This window comes from Ylistrum balloti, unplaced genomic scaffold (assembly GCF_031769215.1).
Source record: "Ylistrum balloti isolate Yb309-2 unplaced genomic scaffold, AGI_CSIRO_Ybal_v1 Utg370682, whole genome shotgun sequence".
NCBI lineage: Eukaryota > Metazoa > Mollusca > Bivalvia > Pectinida > Pectinidae > Ylistrum > Ylistrum balloti.
The window spans coordinates 202,487-227,266 of NW_026782411.1; the positions used below are offsets into that span (position 1 = coordinate 202,487).

General features: G+C 38.2%; 1 protein-coding gene across 3 annotated transcripts; it reads left to right on the top strand.

Moving 5' to 3' along the window:
* Positions 1 to 68: 68 nt before the first annotated feature.
* LOC132557502 (serine/threonine-protein kinase PRP4 homolog) lies at positions 69 to 23,305 on the top strand. Of its 3 annotated transcripts, none has more exons than XM_060221992.1 (15): positions 69 to 121; positions 1,458 to 2,258; positions 2,463 to 2,789; positions 3,177 to 3,329; positions 3,667 to 3,751; positions 4,566 to 4,779; positions 5,029 to 5,123; positions 5,436 to 5,526; positions 5,915 to 6,062; positions 7,189 to 7,326; positions 8,317 to 8,470; positions 9,102 to 9,455; positions 18,449 to 19,243; positions 19,794 to 22,439; positions 23,002 to 23,305. In XM_060221992.1, the coding sequence occupies exons 1-13, from the start codon at positions 72 to 74 to the stop codon at positions 18,650 to 18,652; spliced, it is 2,814 nt and encodes a 937-aa protein (XP_060077975.1). In that variant the 5' UTR covers positions 69 to 71; the 3' UTR covers positions 18,653 to 19,243; positions 19,794 to 22,439; positions 23,002 to 23,305. The 3 variants fall into 3 exon arrangements, with proteins under 3 accessions (XP_060077975.1, XP_060077977.1, XP_060077974.1); XM_060221994.1 differs by having other exon boundaries at positions 18,449 to 18,873; positions 19,094 to 19,243; positions 19,794 to 23,305; XM_060221991.1 differs by having other exon boundaries at positions 19,794 to 23,305.
* Positions 23,306 to 24,780: the final 1,475 nt, after the last annotated feature.

Consider the following 24,780-nt stretch of genomic DNA (forward strand, 5'->3'; position numbering starts at 1 on the left):
GGACGTTCGGCAACCTTGCTTCGTAAGTAAAATGCAAAGAAGTCCGATGAACGATGTCCATACGTAGAAAAATGGCGAACGGAACAAACCTTGTGGACAGCGAATACAAAGAAAATTTGAGGTATTATACGACTTAAACATTAATCAACATCATGATTCTGTTCTTTGTAAATAATCATATGTACTAAGTGAACTTATAGCAAGATCAATGTTGATAATTTCAGGGCCAAAAGTAATTTTTTTAAAATCAATGAGGCAGCGGGTTTTAGGTTAGGCTAGTACTAGTTTTGTAACGAAGAATTATCTGGAAAATTAATGTGAATTTTGAAGAGCAAATGAAAAGTACATTTTCGTCTTTGTTGGATACAATTGGATACATACATTGAATTTCCTACACACCATCTCCTCTAAGAATATATAGTCCTATTAGTTATACACGTTCTAGAGTCAATGACCTGAGAACTATTTGGGCCTATCGCAACGTATCTATAAAATCAGAAGAATAGGTCAACCTGTAAAGTTATTTCTTCTGTGATGTACATTTATCTTATTTTATAGAAAACCTTGTCTTGTCCAAATATCTGGCCCATTCGTGTTTCTCGGTCAGAAAGATATATATTTCTGTTGCAATGATGTGTATAAACACGAATGTTAACCTTAGAAAGGTGGCGAGTTTTTCTTTTCAGCTAAAAATCTCCTATATCTATGTAGGACCAATTTTCTGTATCCAGACATCACCTCTGTATCTTTTATAAACTCGCATCTCAGACACTTTTATTGAGTTGGGGACATATAGTGTTATCCATGTAGTAATGCCCATTTTGTGACATTAGATGAGCATTAGTCCAGGTTAAAAGATCAAAGGTCACATAATGTATGGGAGGGAGAGCATTCATATTTTGCAGGGATTTTTGGTTTCTTTCTAAATAAACTTGTTTGTATAACCGGCATTGACTACAAATATTTTGTTGTCCTACCTACAGTCAATACATGTATCACATGACATCATCTCTTTAATGATTGCAAGGGGTGAACTTACCCATAAATGGTAGGACTAGGCAGCCTTAGGGCCTCAGACAGGCAATCAATAAGGGGAAAAATTGTGTCATGTCCAATACAGATGCTTATCTAGGGTTTTAGCTTATGAAAACCAATTGTGAGCAGAAAACATCAAAGATTTTAGACATTTTAAAAAATTTTGATACTTGATTTATGTAGGAAATATTCAGTGCAAGGAAATATATAAATAAGCAGGATATCATACTATCAATATCTTAGATCATAATAAGTGAATTTCTCAGTATATGTCAAGCTAATAAATACCCGTTTGAGTACAGCTGTGGTGCATGTAAACCCTGTGGTCTCGGACAACGAGCTTTACCATGTGTATTTCAGTGAAATGAAATCCTGCTTTATCATTTACAATTGCTTAAAAAACAATAATTTTTGTGTTTCAGTGAAGGGGAGACAACCAGCAGTGAGGATGACACTACAGAGCTAAGAAGTGAAGCACATGTTAAACCATCGGCACCCACATCAAAGAAAGATAAGAAAAAACATAAACACAAACATAAACACAAACATAAGCATGGAAGTGACAGACACAAGCACAAGCACAAGCGTAAGAAGCATAAAACTGATAAAACTGAAGAAAATCCTCATCCAAAAAAGAAAATGCGTCTTGAAGACAGTGATTTAGAAAAACTAGAGGCTGCTAGAGAAGCTCTGAAAGCAGTTCTGAATGCTGAAGGGGACGAATCAATGGTTAATTCCATGAACCTTATCGCACAGGGTTATGCAGATAGTGAAGAGGAGGAAGAAGAAGAAGGGGAGATTGATCATGAGGAAACAAAGGCAGAAAAAGTGAAAAGACGGGAATGGCAAATGTTGGAAATGGCTTTAGCAAATAAAAGGAAAGAGACGGAAGAAATCGAGGCAACTTCAGATATTGAAATTACTGGTGTAGAAAATATGAAAAAATCAAATTCTGGTAGCAAAAAGGGTAAAAGAAGTGATAGTAGTCATATACGAAATGAAAGTAAAGACAGGAGAAACAAAGAGAAAAAAGACTCAAGTAGAAAGAAAATATCAAGGAGTAAGTCTCCAAAAGGGAGACATGACAATCATACCACTGATAAAGATCGTGATCACAAAAGTGAACGTGATGATAGGGCATACAGGATGGAACGCAGCAGACCTACAAGTAGGTCACCCGTCCGACGAAGATCTCCCAAAGAGAGAGAAATTTCACCCCGCAAGTAAGCCTGTTTTCTAATAAAGAAAACTGCCATGGAATATTAAATATCTGAAGTCTTATAGTGTTCTCAAAATTTCCACCAAATGTTCGTATCAATGTTGATAACAATCCAGCATTAAATATAAACATAGTAGGGATTGTATGAGGTATCTATACACAAAGTCTTTTGTTTTGCTAATTTTCTGTTTGTATACATTTTCTCTAGGGAAAGTAGCAGAATGGATGAAAGGAGAGTCAGAGAAGATGAGAGAGACATAGAGTGGAAAAGGAAGCGATCACCCGAAAGACGATCTTCTTCTTTACGACAATCTTCTCCATCTCGACGACCATCTCCCGGTCGACGAAGTCCTCCCAGACGATCTCCACCTGCTCGACGATCTCCACCTGCTCGACGATCTTCACCTAGCCGAAGATCTCCTTTGCGTCGACTTTCCCCTTCACAACGTTCTTCACCAACACGAAGAAGATCACCTGATCGGAGGTCTCCAGGAAGGTTAGGGGATAGATTTAGGAGGTCTCCTGGAAGGAATAGGTAAAGCATTGATTTACAGTTCTACGTAATGATTCTATTTTGTTGTTGGTAAGATAAACTCAAACCAAATATGATTCTAGAATGAAAAAAATACTGTATCCTGTTTTGGCAGTATTAATTCTTATGCCTAGAAAGGGTTCAAATAAGAAATTGCCTGCCTCTGTTGGTTGTGTGTTACCATGTCCAAATATCAATAAATAAAATGCCATGCATCATATGCAGTTATGTGTATTCACGGGTAAAATTCTGATATTAAATGCCTGCACTGATTGTGTCTGAGCTATCTATTTTTGAGATATTCTGAAATCTTTAAAGTATGTTCATACTACCTTATGTTATATAGAAAACTCAATACTCTCACAGCTGAATCTAATTGGTAATTTGCAGACGAACATATGACACTGATAGAAGCAGAGATCGCCGTGGACGGCGAAGTAGATCACGTGATCGACACAATCGGTCAAAAGACAAACCTGAAGACAAGTTTAAAGGAAGTCTGTCGGAGGGCATGATAAAGGGCAAGGAAGAATCTGACGAGGAGTAAGTCTTTCTGTGTAGGATTTGTAAGGGCTGGGAGAGGAAGAAATGAAAAAAAAATATGGATATGTCAATATCAGCTTTTAAAAATTCAGAGGAAATCTGAATGCTATCATTAATTGGTGTTTCTACAATTTCAAGTATGTAAATAAGATAGTCATATGTATATGATTGCTCAATGGGTTTAACAGATTTGGTCAAAATATCTTTGTGAGTTTAAGTATAAATAATTCTTTGTGATTTTTAAAATATTTTCCATTTTTCCTTATTTTCCTTAAATTTTCTTACAAAAAGTTCAAGTAGTCAGCCATGACCGCAGATTACATTTTCTATATAACAGATTAGACCTTGATTTCTCGAGTGATGAAGATGATGAGGATGCACTGATAGAGAAAAGGCGGAAAGAAAGGGAGGCTTTATTACAGGTAATAGTTGAATTATAAAAATTGGGACAAAGTGTGATGTATGCTATAGATAGTACTTGTTTTGGAAGGATAAAACTAAATTGGTATGTTGCACTGTAATCTATGGATTGGTCATTGGATCAATAGCATAATTATTTAAGAGAAACACACATGCTATATAGCAGTAGGTGTGGGAAACAACCTATTCAATGGCTACTATAAATAAAACATGGATGTCAACTTTTATATTTTATATCTCCTGTTGGATAATATATATAAGCAAATACCAAATACGTTGCTAAGTTTATGTCAAAGGTTCTGGGAGACAAACCCTGTCCAAAACACAATTAATTAATTATGAAGATTAATCTGCCAATATATATGGAAAAGAAAGTTATTTTGGAATTTGTGGTTGATTGGATTTTAACAAAAGCAGATGTTTAGGTGGGGATTTTTTTTATATAAGGTCTTTGATTATCTAAAGGCAATACAAATGTCTCACTTGTTATGAAATAAATTGGATTACCTATCATAAACTCTTCATCTTTTTGTGATTCTTAACAACAGCCTCTGTCTGTATAACTTGGAAAATTGTAGTAATGCTCTCTTTAAAATAAGGAAGATATTCTTGATTATTTATCCGTTTGGGAAAATAGCATAGTGTTTGATAGGGAAATAGCCTATTTTTGGCAGTAAAACAGGACAGAAAAATCACTGTGTACATGATGTATATGAAACTCAACAAGAATGAAATGATTTGCAGCTTTTTCAGTTTTCATGTGAAAAGAAGTGGCTCATAATTAATTTTGATATAACAAATCATTATCTTCTATAGAAACTGAAACCTGTGGTAACAGAGGATAATGAGGAGGATAGTCGTCTGACCACAGATGGTGGGGAGACCATGGCCACCCACAGTGGTAGTGACTCTTCTTCCTCTTCTGACAGTGATGACCTTGTAGGTGAGGAGGACATATACGACTTTGAGGAGTCCATGGACAAAAAGAGGGAAACATTGCAAGATGTCACAGCAATCAACACCAAGGGAGGTAAGTCATAATTACTGTTAATACTTTTGTTCAAGGCTTTTTGTTCTTAATGGGAATTTCCAATAATTTGGAGGGTAAAAGCTGTTTGCTTTGTGTTACCTTGTACTAGTGTCATAAAAAAATCCAAAGTTGTTTTACTTATTTTGGTCATGGTAAGCTTCAATGCTCATGTACAAATACTCTTTAATGTGCTTGAGCATTTTATATGATGTTGACATATCCTTACTCATGTTTCTATTTATCATCCAGAAAAGGCCGTGTCAGAGCCAGAGAAGTCTGCACTCAAGAAGTCGGATATGTTCTCTGAAACCACAGATATGTTCAATGAAAATTACATCTTCAATGTAAGATATTGTAAAAACATAATGAATAAAGCATGTTTTTTTTTACATCTAATAGGAAACAAAATGCATTGAAGGAATTACTGTACAAATCACCACAAAATATATGTATTACAAGAATGAAATCGTGTCTTATCTGGTGATGTATTTGTTTCTTGATGGATAAAATAGATCCTTTGATTGTAAGAATTTCGAGTGTTGATCGAAGAGAAATCTGCAAATAGAAGCATTACGGTAAAAATAATAAATTGTGTCTTTTGATGTTTCCATAAAATGATAAAGTTTTGTTCATTTAATATTCTTTACTGATTGCAGCAAAGTCCAAGTAGTGCTTACCAGTTTATGTCATCTGCTCATGAAAATGCAAACCTCACAGACAACTGGGATGATGCCGAGGGTTACTACAGTAAGTAACAGGGACTGGCTACTTGAACATTACAAAAACCAAGGGTTTTGAGTGTCATTAAATATTGGAAGAACGAAATGACTTCAGTATTCTTCATTGGGTTAGTAGGTTAAAACATGATGTCTGGTTTCATTAAATTTCCTCATAACAATTCTTTACAATCTATATAAAATCATATGGTGTTAATGTAGACATAATCTTCATCGTAGAATATTTCCATGATGCGATGAATTTCTGTTTGAATATACTTACGACCAATGTGAAATTCTAGATGGTCGTTCTTATTGATTGTTGTTGTCTGTGGATAATTTCAAAACATACATTGAAATCTTATTCTGTTTCTCAAATGATGATTTCCATGGTAACATGAATATGTTTTCTCCTACAGGAGTACGTATTGGTGAAAGCCTGGACAAACGTTACACAGTGTTTGGTTTTACGGGACAGGGGGTGTTCAGTAACGTAGTACGGGCCCGTGACACTGCCAGGACTGGACAAGATGTGGCTATAAAAATCATCAGAAACAATGAAATGATGTAAGTATCAATCTGTGGTAAGGAAAAAACATGGGTGGATCAAATACAGTCGAATTAACAAAAAAAGGCTGTGATCTTTTTTCTTACTTAATACAAGCTAAGACCCCTCACAGTTTTATTTATCTAGATTAATAATCCCATATACATCAAATCCATGTGCAACCACTTGGATTTTGAAATCAAAAGGTTGTCAGTACTGTTTCTCAGTACAAAACAGATTATTTGCTAAGTTCTTCAGTTTTTTGATTTGCAGTTTGTAACTGCAATTTTTAATAATTAAGTGGGGACCTTTGTCAAAATTCAGTTGTTAGTTATCTGGTTTGATTTCTAATATTGGGTTTCAGGATGATCAAAACTAAGATTGTCATCAAGCAGACATTTTGAATTTTAGAAATATAGCTTTTTATTGTTAGTGGTATTTTCATATAATTTTTCTGAAATTCGCCCATGATCATAGGTTGATATTACTTTTTGAAATGGTTGGAGACATAAGATGTGTGATTGGTGGCCTTTAATGATTTTGAGAGTTAAAAATTGGTGATGTTGAAGATAGGCCTGACTGGATTTGTTTCTGAGAAAATTCAACAGAGTTGGTTCACAGATACAGAATTAAGATTGATTGTAACTGATGATGACTGGTTGGTAGCCATATTTTATTCCCTAAGTGAAAGGTTGTTAGCTTTCTTAAATTTCACAAGTAAGTTCTCTGAGGACCATAATTGTGCATGTTGAATTTTAGGATTGATCTGAAATCAATTTAACCGAATGCAGCCATATGAAAAAAAAAGTAAGGGATTGTTTTTCGGTAAGTCTCCAATGTTGAATGACGTTTCCACCTGATTCAATATGAGGCATACAAAAATATAATCAAGAGGAAAAAATGAAACTGGAACAGAACCATTGTAAATCATACTGTGCCCATCTCCTTGACGGGTGGGTTGGTCTAAGTGCTTGAGTTTGTGACACAAGGGTTTGAAGTTTGAGAGGGGAAATGTAATATTTAGTAGACAGTTGGAAAAGTCATAGTATATGTTACCCTAGAAAAAGAATCTTGTGGTATTGATGATACTTTGTTCTAAATGTTCTGTTGGTTTATATATTTGACCCTCTATATGGTCGTTTTTAGGCACAAGACAGGTCTGAAGGAACTTGAATTTTTGAGGAAGCTAAATGATGCTGATCCAGATGATAAATTCCACTGCTTGAGGTTGTACAGACACTTTTTCCACAAAAACCATCTTTGCCTTGTGTTCGAATCTTTGAGGTAAGTGAAAAAAGTAGTAATGTACTGGATTTTAAACAGAACTGTGCAGTTTGACAACCTTTTTTATCAAGTGAAAACGAAAATATGATTTTCCCTGCTTGCAATAATAAATAGACTACTACATGTTTTCAAAATAAGATTAGTATTTAGTACCAATGGTCTGTTTTTACCAGTATGAACCTGAGTGATGTTAGATTTAATGTCTGTTTTTACCAATATGAACTTGAGTGATGTTTAATATATTGTCTGTTTTTACCAATACATGAACCTGAGTGATGTTAAATTTAATGTCTGTTTTTACCAGTACGAACTTGGATGATGATAACTTTAACATCTGTTTGTACCAGTATGAACCTGGATGATGTTAATTTCAATGTCTGTTTGTACCAGTACGAACCTGGATGATGTTAATTTTAATGTCTGTTTGTACCAGTACGAACCTGGATGATGTTAATTTTAATGTCTGTTTGTACCAGTACGAACCTGGATGATGTTAATTTTAATGTCTGTTTGTACCAGTACGAACCTGGATGATGTTAATTTCAATGTCTGTTTGTACCAGTACGAACCTGGATGATGTTAATTTTAATGTCTGTTTGTACCAGTACGAACCTGGATGATGTTAATTTTAATGTCTGCTTGTACCAGTACGAACCTGGATGATGTTAATTTTAATGTCTGCTTGTACCAGTACGAACCTGGATGATGTTAATTTAATGTCTGTTTGTACCAGTATGAACCTGGATGATGTTAATTTTAATGTCTGCTTGTACCAGTACAAACCTGGATGATGATAATTTTAACATTTGTTTGTACCAGTACGAACCTGGATGATGTTAATTTTAATGTCTGTTTGTACCAGTACGAACCTGGATGATGTTAATTGTAATGTCTGTTTGTACCAGTACGAACCTGGATGATTATAATTTTAATGTCTGCTTGTACCAGTACGAACCTGGATGATGTTAATTTTGATGCTTTTTGTACCAGTATGAACCTTAGAGAAGTCTTGAAGAAATACGGGAAAGACATTGGCCTACACATCAAAGCAGTACGTTCCTATGCCCAGCAACTCTTTCTGGCCCTCAAACTCCTGAAGAGGGCTAGCATCCTCCATGCCGACATTAAACCTGACAATATTCTGGTGTGTATAAATCTGCCAGGCTGTGCTTGTTCAGAGTCTGTTGATGTTTTAGAGTTAATAAAGGAAAAAACAAATTGATCTTTAAACAAAAGTAATTCTTTTATCATTCCAGTCTGAACTGTCAAAATATGTAGCCATGGAATTTATGATAGGATGTCCTCTATTTCATGTCATTCATATCTGAAATTTTCACTGTCAACTCTAAAATGAGCAAACAGGGCCTTGAGAACAATTAAAGGAAATATTTGTAACTTTACATGTTATTATGCATCTTATTTTTATCATTCATTCCAAATCCCTTAGCTGTACTTCAAACTTTGGTTAGACTTTTATTTAAGTTCATATCTCTGTCAAAAATGATTTGATGGTTTTCAGCTTTGAGATTCCTTTTTCAGTCTGAAAATATGAATGATAAAGGTTAAAAAGCTATTGTGATTTTAAGATCTTTTAAACCTAAGTATTCTGTTTTGTTTGAGGCAAAAAGGAGTGACTGATTGTTTTCTTAGAATAAGTGTTTCTATGAATTTGAAAGAGGTATTTAAGAAATATGTTTCAAAATTTTTATATACTTTAATCAATTTTATTTTGTTTATACCAAATTTGTTCTCAATGAAAAGTTCTTACCTTCCAGGTGAATGAATCTAAATTACTTTTAAAGTTGTGTGACTTTGGCTCTGCCTCCCATGTTTCTGAGAATGACATTACACCATATTTGGTGAGTCGTTTCTACCGAGCCCCGGAGATCATCATTGGAATGGGGTACCATCACAGTGCTGACCTGTGGTCTGTAGGGGCTACCATCTTCGAGCTGTACACAGGTAAAATCCTCTTCCCTGGCTCCTCTAACAACGAGATGTTAAAATATATGATGGACGTTAAGGGCAAGATGCCCAACAAGATGATCAGGAAGGGTATGTTTAAGGACCAACATTTTGATCCCAGCTACAACTTCCTGTACCACGAAGTGGATAAAGTGACACACAGGGTAAGTTTAAACACACCCCACTTACATGTCTACAACGTCACACCCCACTTACATGTCTACAAATGTACACCTTACGTGTCTGCAACATCACACCCCACTTACAAGTCTACAACATCACACCCCACTTACAAGTCTACAACATCACACCCCACTTACAAGTCTACAACATCACACCCCACTTACAACTTACAAGTCTACAACATCACACCCCACTTACAAGTCTACATCACACCCCACTTACAAGTCTACAACGCCACACCACACTGTGAAGTGTTTTAATTCGGTACATCACACCCCACTTACAAGTCTACAACATCACACCCCACTTACAAGTCTACAACATCACACCCCACTTACAAGTCTACAACATCACACCCCACTTACAAGTCTACATCACACCCCACTTACAAGTCTACATCACACCCCACTTACAAGTCTACATCACACCCCACTTACAAGTCTACAACATCACACCCCACTTACAAGTCTACAACATCACACCCCACTTACAAGTCTACATCACACCCCACAAGTCTACATCACACCCCACTTACAAGTCTACAACATCTACAACATCACACCCCACTTACAAGTCTACAACATCACACCCCACTTACAAGTCTACAACATCACACCCCACTTACAAGTCTACAACATCACACCCCACTTACAAGTCTACAACATCACACCCCACTTACAAGTCTACAACATCACACCCCACTTACAAGTCTACAACATCACACCCCACTTACAAGTCTACAACAACACACCCCACTTACAAGTCTACAACATCACACCCCACTTACAAGTCTACAACATCACACCCCACTTACAAGTCTACAACATCACACCCCACTTACAAGTCTACAACATCACACCCCACTTACAAGTCTACAACATCACACCCCACTTACAAGTCTCACACCCCACAACATCACACCCCACTTACAAGTCTACAACATCACACCCCACTTACAAGTCTACAACATCACACCCCACTTACAAGTCACACCCCACTTACAAGTACAACATCACACCCCAACATCACACCCCACTTACAAGTCTATCACACCCCACTTACAACATCACACCCCACTTACAAGTCTACAACATCACACCCCACTTACAAGTCTACAACATCACACCCCACTTACAAGTCTACATCACACCCCACTTACAAGTCTACAACATCACACCCCACTTACAAGTCTACATCACACCCCACTTACAAGTCACACCCCACTTACAAGTCTACAACATCACACCCCACTTACAAGTCTACAACATCACACCCCACTTACAAGTCTACAAATCCACACCCCACTTACAAGTCTACAACATCACACCCCACTTACAAGTCTACATCACACACTTACAAGTCTACAACATCACACCCCACTTACAAGTCTACATCACACCCCACTTACAAGTCTACATCATCACACCCCACTTACAAGTCTACAACATCACACCCCACTTACAAGTCTACAACATCACACCCCACTTACAAGTCTACAACATCACACCCCACTTACAAGTCTACAAGTCTACATCACACCCCACTTACAAGTCTACAACATCACACCCCACTTACAAGTCTACATCACACCCCACTTACAAGTCTACATCACACCCCACTTACAAGTCTACAACATCACACCCCACTTACAAGTCTACAACATCACACCCCACTTACAAGTCTACAACATCACACCCCACTTACAAGTCTACAACATCACACCCCACTTACAAGTCTACATCACACCCCACTTACAAGTCTACAACATCACACCCCACTTACAAGTCTCACACCCCACTTACAAGTCTACAAATCACACCCCACTTACAAGTCTACAACATCACACCCCACTTACAAGTCTACATCACACCCCACTTACAAGTCTACCACACACCCCACTTACAAGTCTACATCACACCCCACTTACAAGTCTACATCACACCCCACTTACAAGTCTACATCACACCCCACTTACAAGTCTACATCACACCCCACTTACAGTCTACAACATCACACCCCACTTACAGTCTCACACTACATCACACCCCACTTACAAGTCTACATCACACCCCACTTACAAGTCTACATCACACCCCAACATCACACCCCTCTTACAAGTCTACATCACACCCCACTTACAAGTCTACAACATCACACCCCACTTACAAGTCTACTCACACCCCACTTACAAGTCTACATCACACCCCACTTACAAGTCTACATCACACACTTACAAGTCTACATCACACCCCACTTACAAGTCACACCCCACTTACAAACATCACACCCCACTTACAAGTCTCACACCCCACTTACATCACACAACATCACACCCCACTTACAAGTCTACTTACAACATCACACCCCACTTACAAGTCTACAACATCACACCCCACTTACAAGTCTACATCACACCCCACTTACAAGTCTACATCACACCCCACTTACAAGTCTACAACTACACACCCCACTTACAAGTCTACTACATCACACCCCACTTACAAGTCTACAACATCACACCCCACTTACAAGTCTACAACATCACACCCCACTTACAAGTCTACAACATCACACCCCACTTACAAGTCTACAACATCACACCCCACTTACAAGTCTACAACATCACACCCCACTTACATGTCTACAACATCACACCCCACTTACAAGTCTACAACATCACACCCCACTTACAAGTCTACAACATCACACCCCACTTACAAGTCTACAACATCACACCCCACTTACAAGTCTTCAACATCACACCCCACTTACAAGTCTACAACATCACACCCCACTTACAAGTCTACAACATCACACCCCACTTACAAGTCTACAACATCACACCCCACTTACAAGTCTACAACATCACACCCCACTTACAAGTCTACAACATCACACCCCACTTACAAGTCTACAACATCACACCCCACTTACAAGTCTACAACATCACACCCCACTTACAAGTCTACAACATCACACCCCACTTACAAGTCTACATCACACCCCACTTACAAGTCTACATCACACCCCACTTACAAGTCTACAACATCACACCCCACTTACAAGTCTACAAAATCACACCCCACTTACAAGTCTACAACATCACACCCCACTTACAAGTCTACAACATCACACCCCACTTACAAGTCTACAACATCACACCCCACTTACAAGTCTACAAAGCCACACCCCACTTACAAGTCTACAACATCACACCCCACTTACAAGTCCACACCCCACTTAAAAGTCTACCACATCACACCCCACTTACAAGTCTACAACATCACACCCCACTTACAAGTCTACATCACACCCCACTTACAAGTCTACATCACACCCCACTTACAAGTCTACAACATCACACCCCACTTACAAGTCTACAACATCACACCCCACTTACAAGTCTACAACATCACACCCCACTTACAAGTCTACATCACACCCCACTTACAAGTCTACAAAGCCACACCCCACTTACAAGTCTACAACATCACACCCCACTTACAAGTCTACAACATCACACCCCACTTACAAGTCTACAACATCACACCCCACTTACAAGTCTACATCACACCCCACTTACAAGTCTACAAAGCCACACCCCACTTACAAGTCTACAACATCACACCCCACTTACAAGTCTACATACACCCCACTTACAAGTCTACATCACACCCCACTTACAAGTCTACATCACACCCCACTTACAAGTCTACATCACACCCCACTTACAAGTCTACAAAGCCACACCCCACTTACAAGTCTACAACATCACACCCCACTTACAAGTCTACATCACACCCCACTTACAAGTCTACAACATCACACCCCACTTACAAGTCTACAAAGCCACACCCCACTTACAAGTCTACAACATCACACCCCACTTACAAGTCTACATCACACCCCACTTACAAGTCTACATCACACCCCACTTACAAGTCTACATCACACCCCACTTACAAGTCTACATCACACCCCACTTACAAGTCTACATCACACCCCACTTACAAGTCTACAAAGCCACACCCCACTTACAAGTCTACAACATCACACCCCACTTACAAGTCTACATACACCCCACTTACAAGTCTACATCACACCCCACTTACAAGTCTACATCACACCCCACTTACAAGTCTACATCACACCCCACTTACAAGTCTACAAAGCCACACCCCACTTACAAGTCTACAACATCACACCCCACTTACATGTCTACATCACACCCCACTTACAAGTCTACATCACACCCCACTTACAAGTCTACATCACACCCCACTTACAAGTCTACATCACACCCCACTTACAAGTCTACATCACACCCCACTTACAAGTCTACATCACACCCCACTTACAAGTCTACATACACCCCACTTACAAGTCTACATCACACCCCACTTACAAGTCTACATCACACCCCACTTACATGTCTACATCACACCCCACTTACAAGTCTACAACATCACACCCCACTTACATGTCTACATCACACCCCACTTACAAGTCTACATCACACCCCACTTACAAGTCTACATACACCCCACTTACAAGTCTACATCACACCCCACTTACAAGTCTACATCACACCCCACTTACAAGTCTACATCACACCCCACTTACAAGTCTACAAAGCCACACCCCACTTACAAGTCTACAACATCACACCCCACTTACATGTCTACATCACACCCCACTTACAAGTCTACATCACACCCCACTTACAAGTCTACATCACACCCCACTTACAAGTCTACAAAGCCACACCCCACTTACAAGTCTACAACGTCACACCCCACTTACAAGTCTACATCACACCCCACTTACAAGTCTACATCACACCCCACTTACAAGTCTACAACATCACACCCCACTTACAAGTCTACAAAGCCACACCCCACTTACAAGTCTACATCACACCCCACTTACAAGTCTACATCACACCCCACTTACAAGTCTACAAAGCCACACCCCACTTACAAGTCTACAACATCACACCCCACTTACAAGTCTACAACATCACACCCCACTTACAAGTCTACAACGTCACACCCCACTTACAAGTCTACAACATCACACCCCACTTACATGTCTACAACATCACACCCCACTTACAAGTCTACAACGTCACACCCCACTTACATGTCTACAACATCACACCCCACTTACAAGTCTACAAAGCCACACCCCACTTACAAGTCTACAACATCACACCCCACTTACAAGTCTACATCACACCCCACTTACAAGTCTACAACATCACACCCCACTTACAAGTCTACAACATCACACCCCACTTACAAGTCTACATCACACCCCACTTACAAGTCTACAACATCACACCCCACTTACAAGTCTACAACATCACACCCCACTTACAAGTCTACAAAGCCACACCCCACTTACAAGTCTACAACATCACACCCCACTTACAAGTCTACAACATCACACCCCACTTACAAGTCTACATCACACCCCACTTACAAGTCTACATCACACCCCACTTACAAGTCTACAACATCACACCCCACTTACAAGTCTACATCACACCCCACTTACAAGTCTACAACATCACACCCCACTTACAAGTCTACAACATCACACCCCACTTACAAGTCTACAACATCACACCCCACTTACAAGTCTACAAAGCCACACCCCACTTACAAGTCTACAAAGCCACACCCCACTTACAAGTCTACAACGTCACACCCCACTTACAAGTCTACAACATCACACCCCACTTACAAGTCTACAACATCACACCCCACTTACAAGTCTACATCACACCCCACTTACATGTCTACAACATCACACCCCACTTACAAGTCTACAACATCACACCCCACTTACAAGTCTACAACATCACACCCCACTTACAAGTCTACAACATCACACCCCACTTACAAGTCTACAAAGCCACACCCCACTTACAAGTCTACAACATCACACCCCACTTACAAGTCTACAAAGCCACACCCCACTTACAAGTCTACAACATCACACCCCACTTACAAGTCTACAACATCACACCCCACTTACAAGTCTACATCACACCCCACTTACAAGTCTACAACATCACACCCCACTTACAAGTCTACAACATCACACCCCACTTACAAGTCTACAACATCACACCCCACTTACAAGTCTACAACATCACACCCCACTTACAAGTCTACAACATCACACCCCACTTACAAGTCTACATCACACCCCACTTACAAGTCTACATCACACCCCACTTACAAGTCTACATCACACCCCACTTACAAGTCTACATCACACCCCACTTACAAGTCTACAACATCACACCCCACTTACAAGTCTACATCACACCCCACTTACAAGTCTACAAAGCCACACCCCACTTACAAGTCTACAACATCACACCCCACTTACAAGTCTACAACATCACACCCCACTTACAAGTCTACAAAGCCACACCCCACTTACAAGTCTACATCACACCCCACTTACAAGTCTACAACATCACACCCCACTTACAAGTCTACATCACACCCCACTTACAAGTCTACAACATCACACCCCACTTACAAGTCTACAACATCACACCCCACTTACAAGTCCACAACATCACACCCCACTTACAAGTCTACAACATCACACCCCACTTACAAGTCTACATCACACCCCACTTACAAGTCTACAACATCACACCCCACTTACAAGTCTACAACATCACACCCCACTTACAAGTCTACATCACACCCCACTTACAAGTCTACAACATCACACCCCACTTACAAGTCTACATCACACCCCACTTACAAGTCTACAACATCACACCCCACTTACAAGTCTACAACATCACACCCCACTTACAAGTCTACAACATCACACCCCACTTACAAGTCTACAACATCACACCCCACTTACAAGTCTACAACATCACACCCCACTTACAAGTCTACAACATCACACCCCACTTACAAGTCTACAACATCACACCCCACTTACAAGTCTACAACGTCACACCCCACTTACAAGTCTACAACATCACACCCCACTTACATGTCTACAAATTTACACCTTACTTACATGTCTGCAAATTTACACCTTACATGTCTACGAAGTCACACGTTACTTATATATCTACAAAGCCACACCCCACTTACATGTCTACAAATTTACACCTTACATGTCTACGAAGTCACACGTTACTTATATATCTACAAAGCCACACCCCACTTACATGTCTACAAATTTACACCTTACTTATGTGTCTGCAATGTCACACCCCACTTACATGTCTACAACGTCACACCCCACTTACATGTCTACAACGTCACACCCCACTTATAAGTCTACAACGTCACACCCCACTTACAAGTCTACAACGTCACACCCCACTTACATGTCTACAAATTCACACCCCACTTACATGTCTACAAATTTACACCTTACTTACATGTCTGCAAAGTCACACGTTACTTATATATCTACGAAGTCACACCCCGCTTACATGTCTAAAAGGTTACACCTTTCTTAGATGTCCAGAAAGCCACACCCTACTTACATATTTACAAACTCACATCCCACTGGCATATCTACAATTATGATGATGATGATGATGATGATGATGATGATGATGATGATGATGATGATGATGATGAAGGTTTACGTTCTCCATGACTCTTCCTGTTGCCAGGTGTTGTCCAATTGACCGACTGAGGTCGATTCTCTGGCAACATGAGAGGTGTGTGCTACACCTCATTGGGTGGAGTTGTCTGTGTGTGGGTTGGTCTAGAATTTGGAGATGACTCGCAGGCCGATTGGTGTTGAGTGTCTGGACTTTCAGTGCTGGTGGGAGTCCTATCTATGGTGTACTGTCCAAACATCTAAGCTGTCCTAATTCTGAGTCCTTATTTTTAGATTGGGAAATTTAGAAGTCCATGCCTGATTATGGTTATGATAATGATATTAAGGCCGAATAAAGTCATAAATTATTTGGGCCTCTGGGCGGCATTAAGCGCCTACTCTTATTATTGATAACCACAGGTGGATCTTTTATGTTCGAGATTGGACATTCCTCACACGAACCACCATTTAGAGTCCCATCCGCCATACTTTGGTTAGTAGTTAGTGGTTAGATTAGTGCAGTTGCAATTTTAACTAAGGTTTTGTTGTTGTCCCATCTTGAAACCTTTCTCATCATACGGACTAAATTACTTATTCACTTTGCTAATGTCTGGGAATCCTACCTGTTATATATAGTGTTGTGTAGTTTTCTGATGTTCCAGCAAGTGTGTGATATTGCACTTCTCATTGTTAGATAAAATTTTAATCATGAATGCAAGTATTGGAGATGAGTTTGATATATGACCCTATGGTGAGTGTTCAGTAAACAGTTCTGAAGAAATAATTATAGGGTTCCATATGCTACCAGCCAGGATAGAAGACCTGAATCTGACTGCAAAACAGTCCATGACCTTTGTACCCTGAAGTTACTTTTTATGTGTAATCTGCACTGAATGTAGGGTCTTTGGGTGTAGAGTTTGTTTGTGTATTTTGTGTGTCGTTTCTTTATGTGTACAGTTTCAGCAGCGAGAATTCTGCTCTGAAACCCTTGGGGACACACCTGTCTTCACTGTACATGTTGACTAGTCTAACTAGAGTGGGAAGAGTTATCTCTCTTGTGAGGTGTTTTATTCTTTGTGTGTTTGTGATTTATATATGTTTAACATAGTCTTTTTTTTTTCTGAAGAATTGTAGTGATACATATCTACAAAGTCACACCTCACTGATATACTTTAAAGTCACATCTCAAATTTCTACAAAGTGACATGCATGGTAGGTTCAATTATACCTCACTTTCAATGTATTTCACTTCCATATCTACAAAGACACATAACAGGTACGTTAATCTGTAAGTTATACATGTCTGAAGAGTTGACAGGATGTATAGTATTATGTTGTCATACAAGTCAGCTGGCCACTTTCGTATTTACAGGAGAAGGTGACAGTTCTGAGCATGATCAACCCATCGAAGGATCTTCTGGCAGAGCTGATTGGTTATCAGCGTCTCCCTGACGACCAGCTGAGGAAGGTGACACAACTGAAGGACCTTCTTGAAAAGGTTCTTATGATGGACCCTAGTAAGAGGATCACCATTAACCAGGCTCTCACTCACCCTTTTATTCAGGAGAAGATTTAGGCCATTTTTACGATGTGATGACAGCTACCTTGACTCTTGATACTTGAGATAGTGGACTGATAAGTTTTTGGTTAAGAAAGACAAAATGATTGACTGGTAATTTTGGAAATATTTTGTCAAATGTGATGTGAATTTACAAACACAGGTGAACCTATACCGTGGAATATTCCCCTTACATTGGAATATATGACTCCATGGAAAGTTACAAAATGTTTGTGGCGGTAAGAACGAAATGTTAGTGGTGGTAAAATATGATACCTGAGTTACGTGTTTTTCTTACAGGGATCAATGTTGCTGTTTTTCTTCTATATACACCAAGTTTACATTTGAAACTAACACAGATGTGATATTCTTGTAAAAGGATGAAGAAAGGTGATTTTGTTCATAATTGATACCATGCACTGTATTACACATTATGATAATTATGTGTTTACATTTCAGTGAATGAAACAACAGATATGTTCCATGAAATCAAAGATGATGTGATGGACCAATCACAGAGCTTGTATTATGTTTTGATGGAAGGCTGTGATTATGAATGGACCAATCACTCACCTTGTTAATTGTAATGATGGAAAAGGTTTTTCAAAGGTAACCATGAGTATGAGACCGAGTGTATTTTTTGATATGTTTCAGTCTTTATGTTAAACATGTCCCAGGTTAGTTCTAGGCTTGTGCAACACCTGTGTATGTTTGTACTATACTAGGTAAGTCCTACTTTTTTCACACTCTGTCAATACCCATAATTGGAAGGGAAACAGTTATATCTTTCTGTACAGGTAAAGTTTGATATTTTCAAGATTGAATGCAAGTTGAGGCAATATAAAAAATCTATTATATTGTAATATTGTATAAATTGCAATACTTTTATTTTACTTGTAATTAAATGATGTCTCTCTCAGTGGTACCATTTTTTTTTCTTTTTAGATTTTAAAAACATTTACATGAAAATCAAAGTGAAGGGTAAAGTTATATTGTATATTGTCATTTATATTCTCAATAAATTTTTTTCTTTTTTTTTTCATTTTTTGTATTTTAATTATTTTTTTTATCATTTCATAGTATTTTTGCCATTCTATAGTTAGGCATGATTTGGAATCAAAGGTTCTTTTCCTAAATTATATTGACTTTTTCATTCCAGGTCAGGCAAGCTTAGGCCAGACCTACTTCTTACTGCCGTTGACAACTTAGGTTGTCATATAACTCAGATAAGTCTTTACACTTTACATATCATTATCATTAACCATTTTAGAACACAAATTAGCCATCTTACAGGGAAAAAAACTAGATTTGATCACTTTACTGTTTTAAGGTACCAAAACAATTTCTATACATGTAGTAGGGGAAGAAAAGACAGAGCTATTGTCCATTTGATATCAGAAATAATTCATCATTGTTCAAACAAGTGTCTCGTACATTGTGCCAAATGTGAATTGTAGACTACTGTTTACATGGCTGTGGTATTATGTTATTAAGGTCTGTTCTAACTTTTTAAGTCTGTAGCCACCATCTGTATTTGTTATATTGAATTCGGAGAGGTGAAAATCTCTAAAATTGTATATTTCTTTCCGTTTGGACAGATACAACTATGGATTAAAATTTCCAAGCCGTTTCTTAAGTTTTCCTGTTGTATTGAGTGGTAACTACATTTCTTACTCGTGAGATTTTGATTTACATTCCAATATTTTCTTAGAATATTGCCTTTTCTACTGAATTGGAAGTCTTGTTTTCTCCAGAAACTCTTAATTTGCATCTTTAAATAATAAGTATACACTGTACATGTACATGCATATTTACTCTTTATTCCTTCAAATGTGCAGTGCGTTTCATAAATGACTCATTGTTGAAACTGATCAAAGTTATGAAAATTACTGTAAAAAACTCATATATGATTTACATCTTAATGATTATTAAGAACTGGAGTAAAGCAATAATCTTTCAAAGAAAATATGAAGTCTGTGGAAAAAAAAATCCTATTTCCTAGTAACCTATTGTTCAAAAAAAACTTTTGAGAATATTACACAAATTCCAAGAGAAGTGTTACATAAGATTTTGACTTTATCATGGGTTAACTGGATTGATGCTGTACAAAAGAGTTGATGACAAAACATGTTGTTAATACCGGGAAGAATCCTTCTCAGATAGTGTAATTCTTCTCTTTTGCATCCGTCTGGTTCGAGAGCTGTTCCCTCTTCAGAAGCGACTGGTCACGCAATTATAGCTACAATGGCAGCCCATGTTACCATGGAAACAGGGAGTCAGTCAACTATGACAGATCATGTAATGTTACCCGTTCCTGGACATGACAGTCTTATTTATTGACATGCATGACTAAATATTTTATTACATTGTGCCCATTCACTTTTGTTTCAGAAACTGTCTGATTTGTAATATGCACAAGGGTCAGATTTAGTTGAAACAGATACATGCATGAGAAATTTTGTTATCATTCATATTCCAAAGGGAAAAAACTGCACAGACCACCACCCCTTTGAATACCAATGATTGAAAAATTTAACAAGAATGAGATAGTTTTATGAAGTTTACTTTAAAATATTAAATAGAGGCAAGAATCGTATTTAACAAGAATGAAATAGTTTAACCAAGTTAGCACCTTAATTCAACAAGAATGAGAGACAATAAAACTCACTCGGTCAAACAGGCTTGAATTGAATACATCAGATAAGTCTAATGTTTTGTTTGGTTCTGATTTTTCCTCTTCTTTACCATAGTAAATTGAAAACAGATGATTTAAATACTGCGTTTGTGTCGAAAATACTAAGTATATATTTATGTAGTTTTATAAGTATACATAGAAAGATTAGATAGAGCAAAGAATCGTCATGTAACAAGAATGAGATAGCTTTATAAAGTTTACATAGAAAGATTAGATAGAGGAAAGAATCGTGTTATTCTATAAGTGATCTTATTATCTAGTATAATGTAAACATGTTCGATTTAAAATTATATAATATATTAATAACTTTTCATGCACTTGTCAATAATCCAGAACATAAACAAAAGAAATAAATTTGATATTTTTTTAAGTAATATCTCGATTAAAAATATGAAAAATTACCCTAGAAGTACCTCCTTTAGTATGTAATCGAATAATGAAAATAAAGCTACAGGTTTTCTAGAGCAGCATGTGACGCTAAACGAGGATGCTATGTTGTCATAGTAGGTCTGATGCTTAAATTGTCTAAAATTGAATCTTTTATCCCAAGACACGATGTTCAATACAAGTGTTGCACATATAAGGTTTGTATCGCCTATGTTTTTGTTGGAATGATGTCTGATTATCATACTGCATGCTCAACACTTGATTGCCTTAATATTGAAGGGAAAATAATTCTTTAACAGAAGAAAAAACTATTAATTATCCATATAGCAAACTTTGATGCTTCCAATATACCCTGCAGATGCCAAACTTTGGTGTACCCTTCTCAGGCCTCTGATGTTCATTTGAAGATTAAGGGGGCTCATATACATACCATATAAGAATTTTTTTTCAAAAGTTCAAAAGCATCATTCAAATGTTCAAATAGGAAATTTTTATGTTGAAAAAGAAGCTATTGGCTAAAAGGCATTTAAAACATTTCTCTTATAAACAACGGAGTTAAAAATCGGAGAAATGTTTTCAGTGATATAGCAATACAAGTTGAAATAAGAGAAAAGTTTTTGGTGAGCCCCCTTAAAGTGTTGTTAATAAGGCATATTACTGGTGACTTGTTTTTGTTTTCTAGGTGGCACGTCCTCCTACGGAGCCAGGACTTGACTTCTCAAGGTTGTTCATCAATCCCTCTGACACCTACAGTATCTTCACCGTATATTTCTTACAATTAAACACAATTGTTTATCGCTTCACTACAATGTATTTTTGAGGACATGAATACTTTTCATAAATGAAAATAATCTGAGTGATTATTTGATAGCAATTTAGAGTTTTTTGGATCTTTTTAGTGAAATATTTGAATATTGATATGCTGAAAGAAGGTTTGAAAGGAGCGGTAAACAAATATAAATTGGAAATTATAAGGCATTTAGTTTGACGCTATAAATTTTACTGACAGTAAACTTTTTTTCATATGTTTGATATATATATTTACCCATTGAAATTTGGATCATTTTGGCCTATTGAATTGTTGATATCTTCATAAATCATCAGCATTTTACTTTGAAAGCCATGCAATTAAATTTTTTCAGAAATATGTTTTGAAAGAGTAACTACAGAATAAGATTTGTTGGTATAATGGATGTTTTTTTACAATTGTTTTAACACAGGTGACGAACAGGTAAGTATTTCAGTATTTTTTTTCTGTCTTTTAATTGACCTTTTTCTTTTCTAGGTAAGAAATTTTCCTCATTCATCTTCAAATGTTCAGAGATAACTACTGTCCTTCCGTGCCAAAGTTAAAGGAAACTGGAACAATTCTTCTATCAGAAATGCTGGACCTTGGGAATCTCCATTTTTCCAACGGATTCTGTTGAAACATTAAGATTGATTACATTGACAAAGACTGTAGACACATACATTCTATCATCAGTGGCATTAGCAGTGTCTGTGCATGAGAACTTTGATAAACAAGTATCTTTGATAAGGATGGATTTTTCTGTATTGTTTATAATCAATATAAATTTGTTGCAATGCAAGTCCTTGTTTTTCATCTTTTTCTGAAATGATTTAGACCAAATCAGTTCTAGCATCTAGTCTTTGTAAACATGGCTCCTGTTACCCATAAATAGAATGATTGAAGGTACTTGATTTTAAAACTATCAGTTGTTTCTCTGGCTTTATCTTTCGTGAACTGGTGTGTGGCTACCTCACTGAACAAAATGCAGGAAGCCAGTTGCATGTTATCATAAACTGGGAGTAGAGTAATATGCTCAAGTTTCAAATGAAAAAAAAACACAGGATGGAGGGTGAACTGAGCTTCTGTAGAAACACATACCTCAGATTTTCACTTAATGGTTGAAGAATAGTGCTGAGCAACCAAGATTCATAACCTCCCACGCACTACATCATCATTGTTCATATTATGTCTATAAAGTATTAAACAAAAGGCATCTAGGAGAATAGCTCCTTTCTTCATCTAACTGATATAGTTAAACAACATTTTACCACTGTTTCATCCTTTCAGATAGGCTGTACTAACTCCCTAGACAGGGAGAGGAAATAACTCCCCAGATAGGGAGGTGAACTGACCCCCAGACATGGAGATGTATTAATTCCCCAAGCAGGGAGATGTACTAACTTCCCAGATAGGGTGTACTAACTCCCCAGATAGGGAGATGAACTGACCCCCAGACATGGAGATGTACTAACTCCCCAGATAGGGTGTACTAACTCTCCGGATAGGGAGATGTACTAACTCCCCAGATAGGGAGGTGTACTAACTCCCCAGATAGGGTGGTGTACTAACTCCCCAGATAGGGAGATGAACTGACCCCCAGACATGGAGATGTACTAACTCCCAAGATAGGGTGTACTAACTCCCCGGATAGGGAGATGTATTAACTCCCCAGATAACGAGGTGTACTAACTCCCCAGACAGGGAGATGAAATAACTCCCCAGATAGGGAGATGTACTAACTCCCCAGATAGGGAGGTGTACTAACTCCCCGGATAGGGAGATGTACTAACTCCCCAGATAGGGAGGTGTATTAACTCCCCGGATAGGGAGATGTATTAACTCCCCGGATAGGGAGATGTACTAACTCCCAAGATAGGGAGGTGTATTAACTCCCCGGATAGGGAGATGTACTAATTCCCAAGATAGGGAGGTGTAATAACTCCCCGGATAGGGTGTACTAACTCCCCAGACAGGGAGATGAAATAACTCCCCAGATAGGGAGGTGAACTGACCCCCAGACATGGAGATGTATTAACTCCCCAGACATTGAGATGTACTAACTCCCCAGACATGGTGGTGTACTAACTCCCCAGATAGGGTGTACTCACTCCCCGGATAGGGAGATGTACTAACTCCCCAGATAACGAGGTGTACTCACTCCCCAGACAGGGAGATGAAATAACTCCCCAGATAGGGAGGTGTACTAACTCCTCGGATAGGGAGATGTACTAACTCCCCAGATAGGGAGGTGTATTAACTCCCCGGATAGGGTGT